At 46.9% G+C, this 8286-nt stretch overlaps 1 protein-coding gene across 1 annotated transcript in view; it reads left to right on the forward strand.

Moving 5' to 3' along the window:
* The first annotated feature begins 488 nt into the window (after window positions 1-488).
* Window positions 489-8286, forward strand: part of erc1b (ELKS/RAB6-interacting/CAST family member 1b) — a 198812-nt gene continuing 191014 nt past the window's right edge. Inside the window, 2 exon segments of the mRNA XM_046873276.1 lie at window positions 489-851; window positions 7204-8065. Coding sequence (XP_046729232.1) covers window positions 7430-8065 — 636 coding nt within the window. The 5' untranslated portion in view covers window positions 489-851; window positions 7204-7429.

An 8286-nucleotide genomic window follows, 5' to 3' on the forward strand; every position in this document is an offset into this window, starting at 1 on the left:
AACATAAATCATGTCTTTCTTTATTTTTCCCATGTATAAAGCACCTGAAAAGTGAAAGAGAGGTAAAGAGAGATGAAGAGAGAGATGAAGAGAGAGAGAGAGAGAGAGAAAAGATATTGTAGATAGATAGATAGAGAGAGAGAGAGAGAGAGAGAGAGAGAGAGAGAGAGAGCGAGAGAGAGAGAGAAATTGTAGATAAAGAGAAAGAGAGAAAGAGAGAGAGAGAGAGAGAGAAATTGTAGATAAAGAGAGAGAGAGAGAGAGAGAGAGAGAGAGAGAGAGAGAAAGAGAGAGAAAAGAGATATTGTAGAGAGAGAGAGAGAGAAATTGTAGATAAAGAGAGAGAGAGAGCGATATTGTAGAGAGAGAGAGAGAGAGAGAGAGAGAGAGAGAGAGAGAGATATTGTAGATAGAGATAGAGAGAGAAATTGTAGATAGAGAGAGAGAGAGAGAGAGAGAGAGATATTGTAGAGAGAGAGAGAGAGAGAGAGAGAGAGAGAGAAAAGAAAGTAAAAAAACCCCAAATAAAATAAAGAATCTCATAAAAACAGGGAAAAAGTGAGGGAAAAGGGGAATGCGAACGGGAGCGCGCACGGCGCCATCGAGGCCGGCGGCGGGGACGCGCATCCCTCATGCTGACGTCACTGGAGCGCCCATGCTGGCGGAGGATCTGCTCGTAGTGGCGCTCCGGAGAGACAGAGGGAGGTAGTGGAGAGGTTCATGTCGAATAACTAGTTGGAAAGAGGATTTTTCTCGCCTTTAGCGGATTTGTGAGTCCTAACGGTCCGTCTGGGAGACAAGAATCAGGGCTGAAGTTGTCCTCAAACCGGTTAAACTGGATCCCTGAGACGGTAAGAGCAGCTTGTGAAAGTGTCCATCAGCAGTGTGTTCGGGTTGTGAAGTCCACGTCTTCACAGTCTCACCGAGTCCCGGTGTGGCTTCCTGTCCCCTAACATGTCCACTAACATGTCCCTGGAGGTGATTTATGGAGTGATTGTGTGTAGAAAGTGTGCAGGAAAGAAGCCGGAATTCGTCGCGCTGTTGTGTAGAAAATGCTGTTGCGCCAGTGAGTGAGAGAGCAATGGAGGAGGAGGAGGAGGAGGAACCAGAGGAACCAGAGGAAGGGAAAAAAGGCGAAAACATAAAAGCTCGACACCAGGATACGATTCTGCTCTCCCGGTTATTCCTGACTGCTTTCCCGGTTATTCCTGACTGATCTCCCGGGTATTCCTGACCGCTCTGGAGCTCTACATGTAGGCTAAAGTCATAGCGGTGTCATGGATGTGTGTTACAGGGGATTAAATCAGGAGGAGTAACAGGAGTCGCGGTGTATCCAGGCGGTGTCAGCCTTTTTTCCACCCTCGTTTCTTTCCTTTCTTTTTCTCGTCTTTTAGAGAGGGAAGAGCCCTGAGTCTGACTCTGAGTCTGAGTCTGACTCCGAGCCTCTGATTATTTTTATTTACATTTCCGACACGGCGGAGTTCCGCCTTTTCAACAGCCGGCCGTAGAAAAGCCGTAGCTCGGCTAATCAACACCCCCACCCCTCTCCCCTACACCCCACCCCTCTCCCCTACACCCCACCCCTCTCCCCTACACCCCACCCCTCTCCCCTACACCCACACCCCTCTCCCCTACACCCCACCCCTCTCCCCTACACCCCACCCCTCTCCCCTACACCCCCACCCCTCTCTCCCCTACACCCCACCCCTCTCCACCTACACCCCACCCCTCTCCACCTACACCCCTCCTCTCTCCCAACTTGCCATCGCCCCCAACACCCCCTGCTATCCTCAACAGACCCCACCCAACTCCTACCAACTCCAGCCCTAACACCCCCTACTCCCCCTCCTTTCCCTCCCCAGCTGTAACCGCTGGAGTGTGTTAGCCACCCCCGTGGTTATCCATTAGCACCCGAGTGCCGTGTTGAGGTGAAGCGTTTATCTGCTAAAACACATCAGTTATTTCTCGAACATTATCTCAGGTAAAAGAACACACTTTTTAAAATTATTTTTTCCTTCAATAACTCACTCACACCTTTCATGTCGGATGCAGGCTCCTCACACGCCACGCTCATTAAAGCATTCCCACCCTTTAGGTTCGGCCTCTCCCGTTAGCATCGCTGCTCTGAGGGTCCACTCTGTCACTGGGTCTCCTCACACATTCACTTTGCTTGAGGAAACAAGTTCATCTTGTGTGTGAAGAAGTAATCAGAGAAGAGGCCTGTACTTCATCTGAATCAACAGGTTCCTTTGAGTTTTTTATTATTATTATTATTTTAGTCTGAATAGAGCAGGGGTGAGTTCAGGAGGGTGAGTTCAGAAGGGTAAGTTCAGGAGGGTGAGTTCAGGAGGGTGAGTTCAGGAGGGTGAGTTCAGGAGGGTGAGTTCAGGAGGGTGAGTTCAGGAGTAAGTTCAGGAGGGTGAGTTCTGGAGGGTGAGTTCTGGAGGGTAAGTTCAGGAGGGTGAGTTCAGGAGGGTGAGTTCAGGAGGGTGAGTTCAGGAGGGTGAGTTCAGGAGGGTGAGTTCAGGAGGGTAAGTTCAGGAGGGTGAGTTCAGGAGGGTAAGTTCAGGAGGGTGAGTTCAGGAGGGTGAGTTCAGGAGGGTAAGTTCAGGAGGGTGAGTTCAGGGGTAAGTTCAGGAGGGTGAGTTCAGGAGGGTAAGTTCAGGGGTAAGTTCAGGAGGGTGAGTTCAGGGGTAAGTTCAGGAGGGTGAGTTCAGGAGGGTAAATTCAGGAGGGTGAGTTCAGGGGTAAGTTCAGGAGGGTGGCACAGAGGGGCAGCTGACACGCAAGAAATGTGAGTGGAAGATCATTTTGTGGGAAAACACATTCGATGTCAAGGTTATTAGCTTTGTGGATTTTCTTTCTTTCTATTAAGGTTCTGTCCGATATCGCTCTCTCCTACTGATGTCCTGTGTGATCTCGCTCACTCATGTGGACGTCCTGACCGATCTCGTTCTCTCACAGACATCCTGTCTGATCTCGCTCGCTCATGTGGACGTCCTGGCGGATCTTGCTCACTCATACGGATGTCCGATTTCGCTTTCTCATACAGATGTCCTGTCCGATCTCATTCTCAAACAGATGTCCTGTCCGATCTCACTCTCTCTCTGCTCTCTGATTTTGACATGGTTACAGTGCTGACCACCTGCTCTATTTCACCACTCCTGATTATCAGACAAGTTTTAAGTGGTGTATGGGCAAAAGCACATTCCAATCTATGTTTGTTTGTTTGTTTATTTATTTATTTATTTATTTATTTATTTATTTATTTATAAGGTCATCTAGTTATCTACAGGATAGAAATAAAGTGTCTCAGAAGCTCATTTTTTAATCTCTTGACCTTCCTGCTGGATTTCACCATTCCTGTTTATCTGACACGTTTCAAGTGTGTGTGTGTGTGTGTGTGTGTGTGTGTGTGTGTGTGTGTGTGTGTTTCGCCAATCACCGATAATAGTGACCTAATTAGAGCGAACACAGTCAGGGAGCAGGACCTCTCGGGTCTGCAGAAAAGATCATCCATTCTCGCAGCAGGTATGAGAAACGTCGATCGATCGGTTGACCCCGATGCCCCCGGAGAAAACGAGCGTCTTGATAACGTGGTGTTGTTGAGCTTTCGATAATTGCTCCGAGATAAAGTCAGATCCCGCAGTCAATGTTCGAGAAACGCGAGTTGAACCCAGACGCTGACAGACGCTTTTATCCAGAGCGACTTACATTTTATCTATGGGGGTTTAGGGGCCTCGCTCAGGGGCCCAGGGTGGTGTGGCTGGGATTCAAACTCACGACCTTCAGATCCAAAGTCCAGTGCCTTGACTGATCAGCTACCAATAGTAAAGAATTGATATCTGGTCTCTTGTGTTATCTAGAAGGTTTTTGTGGTCTGTGTGTGATCGATGACTGCACCTCTAAATGAAAGGATCCTTCTTCTGGGAAGGTGTTCTACTAGACTTTGTGAAGAAGTGCTAAAGGTATTGATGTAGGTAAGGTGTGGATCCACAATAGGGTTGAAGCTCTATAGCAGGAGATCTTTCACACACTTCTGAACCATGTGAAGCATATCTTCATGGAGCTGGCTTTCTGTACTGAGCCATTGTCATGATGGATCTGTTGTAAAAGCCATACCCATTACTTTCCACTTTATTAGGTATACCTGGTGACTTTTCTCATACCACCATGATGTTAGGAAGCTGGGATCACAGGGCAGGTTTTGCAGTGATCCAGGCTCTGGGTTACTGATCAGAAGGTCGGGGGTTCAAGACCCGGTATCGGCAAGAGTGGAAGCTGATACCCAGGCTCAACCCCTCCGTACTCCAGACATGAGTCAGAGTTCTATCAGAATGAGTGGAACATAATGTGATCTCGCTGCCTTTAACCGTGAGACGATTTGAGCGTTAAACATCCATTTAAAAACCCGAGGTACGTACTGAAACGTGAATTTTGTGTAGACAGATGTATTGTCAAAAACATTAAACACAGTGACCCTGAAGCACCGATCAGTACGGCACGGAAGCTTGTGCACATGGATTGTGTATAAAATTAAATAAATACTGTACATGTAAACATTCGTCTCGACAAGTATGCAAATAGTAACGTTGAGCGAAGCTGCTGAAGAGCGGTGGTGTCAGAACGTGGCGTAGTAGTATTTCTTCTCTTTTTCTCTCCAAACACACAGTAATACGCTGGAGAGATCAGAACTACCGTACATCCGAGTTTCCTTCAGGCACGGTTCCAGTTCTAACAATACATATTATTCTTAGATATAAAAAGTACAAAAAGTCGTTCTGGTCATACGAAGTCACATGACGCAGCGACGCACAACACAAAGCACAATGCAGGGTTTCATTTTTTTCAGCCGAAATAAACACGTGAAACAAAAGGCTGTTTGCTAAACCAGTGCCGAACTCCTTACAAACAAGCCCCTCTTTGATCTAAATGCACGTCGGATTATACCGACGTGTACGACAGCGGTAACGTGACCTATGGAGTTCTTCTTCTTCATGGTTCAGTGAGGTCGTAAAAAAATTCTCAAGAAAATAATTTTACAAGCTGCAGAATTGTAAAAGTACTGTCGTCATACCCACGTAGCGTCTTATTTGTCTCCATGGTTACGAAGAACGTCCCTAGCGCGGCAGCGATCATACTCTGGGAAAAGGGCGGGAAGTCGGATAGCGCCATAGATTGTGGTTTTGGATCAGATCGCACTGCAGTCGTAGTATTCGTTCAAAGACGCAAAATCTACGCAGGCTTTAAAGGGGTTAATTCTAATTCATTTGTGGGTTGGAAAAAATTTCGGAATCTTTCAATGGGATTTTCGTCTGGGGAATTTTGGAAATATTCCAAGTAGGAATTTAAGGCAATTTACTGGAACTTATGGGAATTCATTAGAAATGTGTGGAAATTGATCTCAACTGTATCATTATACAAACATGAATGTTTGATTTGTAATTAGCTACAGCTACTTACAATTATTGTAGCTACAGCTAATTAGCTACAGCGCAATGAAAGCGTACACGTAGATGTATGTAATATTTATGTAATTTATGCGACTCTTCGCCAAATTGCAATTTATTCCACCGTTATTTTGCGTGCAGGATTCAAGAAACGAAACGTGTCACTGTAGGGGGCGTGGCCTCAGTAACCCTGCAGTAAGTGTGCATGCGATTGATGAATGTGCACTGCAGAAATTAGACCGAAATTGAATTTAATCTGGTTATTTACAACCAAGACAACATTTAAGTAAAAGGTTATCGGCTAACCTGCAATTTTGTAAATTTTCATATATGTCCCATGGAAAGTTGCCAGTCTTGAATTTGGAATTTTGCAATTCTAGCCTTGGAACATAAGGATGTATGTTGGTGTTTGTTTACACCCCGATTAGAGCAATAAATCGGTGTAGGTATGGAATTAGTACAGCATTGTTTATTTATTACAGCCGTAGCCAAATATTCCTGCTGTTAGTCATATACTCTCCAGATCTCGTCCGCCAAATCTGAACAGAACCTCCAGGACGTTTTTTTTTTTTTTTTTTTATGAAAGACGTCGACGCGTCCTTGTCACCGATTTCTAGCCGAATTTAGCGCAAGATCGGATTTGAACCGCCCCCAAGAAATAGAAGCGAAGGGTTAAAGAGAATCCGAAAAGGGAGAACAAATACAGATAAAGATCTTGAGAGGGTGGCAGCTTCAATGAGATCTCGGCGTGCAGACGAACCTGAGCGAGGAACACGGAGCCGAATCGAAAGCGCCCAGGCGTTTGCGCGACCCACATCGAGAGACCAGAGAAGGAAGTTAAAAGGCTGATTATGCCAGAGCTGTTCATTTGCTCCAGACTAAGAGGGAAATAAAAACGCACACATATACTACAGGACTGATAGTAACACTGTGTATATGAACAGGATGTCCGTCTTATTTGGTCAAAGGTTTGTGGACGCCCCACCCTAAGACTGGTATGTGTATCTTTTTGAACATCCCATTCCATAGAGATCTTCCACTCCAAACCAGATCTTCATGGAGTTGGCTTTGTGCCCAGGGGCATTGTCATGACTGGTTTGGGTCTTCTAGTTTAAGTGAAGGGAAAATTTCAAAGACGTCCAATACAATTGTGTGCCTTCACGCAAGTTTTTGTGGGAGCATTTTGGGGAACGTACAGCTGGAAAAGTCAGATGTCCCAATACTTTTGTCGATATAGTGTAGTGTGTATGTACTCGGGTTGTGCATCTTCATAACTGAGGCAGATTCAACCCTTTCAATAAAACCAGACGTTCTTTTCCTGTTGTATCTTTGGGAAGTTACAGCTCTACCTCTGCCGTGTTAATCTGTACTCTATGTAACTCTCGGGACACGCCTCGGTCTCCGTAGCGTTGCGACTGCTGAGGGAACCCGCTCGAGAGACGGTTTAAGGACGAGAAATCCATCTAAAATATTCATCACAAATGATCGGTCACTTTCTAAATAATAAATGTGTAGCACATCTACTAATAATTATATTAAAATTAACCTAATTGTAACTCGTATCGCATCATCAACGTTTATGCTGATGCGCCGATGCGAATTGGCGAGTCTTACCATCCAGCAATAAATTCTGCTGTCTGGATGGTCTGAGAAAACGGGAATCTGGATAAATGCTCTAAAATGCTCTGCAGATCATTTCGTTTTCTATCAATTTTCCTCTCAGATTTTGATCGTTTTTTTTCCTCTGTTGCAGGTCACGGCGTTCTCTAATCCTGGGTGAAGCAACAGCTAATGCACTAAAGCCAATGAGAACCCTGTGGAGTGCAGATCCAAGTCATCGAATTTAATCAGGCAGAAACTCCAAACATGAGACGTTGGTTTATGTTGTGTAGTTAAGCCCCGAGGATCACCTGAACCATCCTTTTTTTTGAGATCTTCAAACAGGTTTTTCAGCCCCCCATACCCCGAGATCGACCGAGATGTACGGTAGCGCCCGGTCAGTGGGTAAACCAGAGGACAATCAGAGCCCTGGTCGTTCTCCACGCCTGCCTCGCTCCCCTCGCCTGGGCCACCGGCGCAATAACAGCACAGGTGGTGCAGGGGGTAAAACGCTTTCCATGGAGAACATCCAGTCTCTGAATGCCGCCTACGCCACCTCGGGCCCCACTTACCTGAGCGACAACGACGCCACCGTCCCCGTTTCGGTCTCGGATTTGCCGAAGAGCACCATGACCCTGGGACGCCCGGGCGCCCGGCTTCCCTACGGCACGCGTGCCACCGTGGCGGGCAGCAGCCCCAACATCGCCAGCGACTCCATTGCCTTCGGGGATCACCACGTGCCTGCGGCCATGGCCTCGACTGTGCCGCACTCGCTGCGCCAGGCCCGCGACAACACCATCATAGACCTCCAGGCGCAGTTGAAAGAAGTCCTGCGCGAGAACGAACTTCTGCGCAAGGAAGTGGACGTCAAGGAGAGCAAGCTTAGCTCGTCCATGAACTCCATCAAGACGTTCTGGAGCCCTGAGCTGAAGAAGGAACGCGCCCTGCGCAAGGACGAGGTCTCCAAGATGGCCGTGTGGAAGGAGCAGTTCCGTGTGGTGCAGGACGAAACGCAGGTAAGGTCTTTAAATTACCCGGAAAAATAGCTTGATTCTATAACTTCCCTTACACTGTTCCTTTTTTCATCTTCTGGTCGAGAAAATCCGGTCGCAGATGTTTTGTTTGGGAGAGAATTTGTGCGAGTTGTCGGTTATGTAATGGCGCCAGATCAGACGGACTGAGGACACCTTTCCGTCTTCATGCTCCCACTTCACTCGTTACTCTTAGCGTGAGACAG

This window comes from Silurus meridionalis, chromosome 18 (genome assembly GCF_014805685.1).
Source record: "Silurus meridionalis isolate SWU-2019-XX chromosome 18, ASM1480568v1, whole genome shotgun sequence".
In the NCBI taxonomy this organism is placed as follows: Eukaryota; Metazoa; Chordata; class Actinopteri; order Siluriformes; family Siluridae; genus Silurus; species Silurus meridionalis.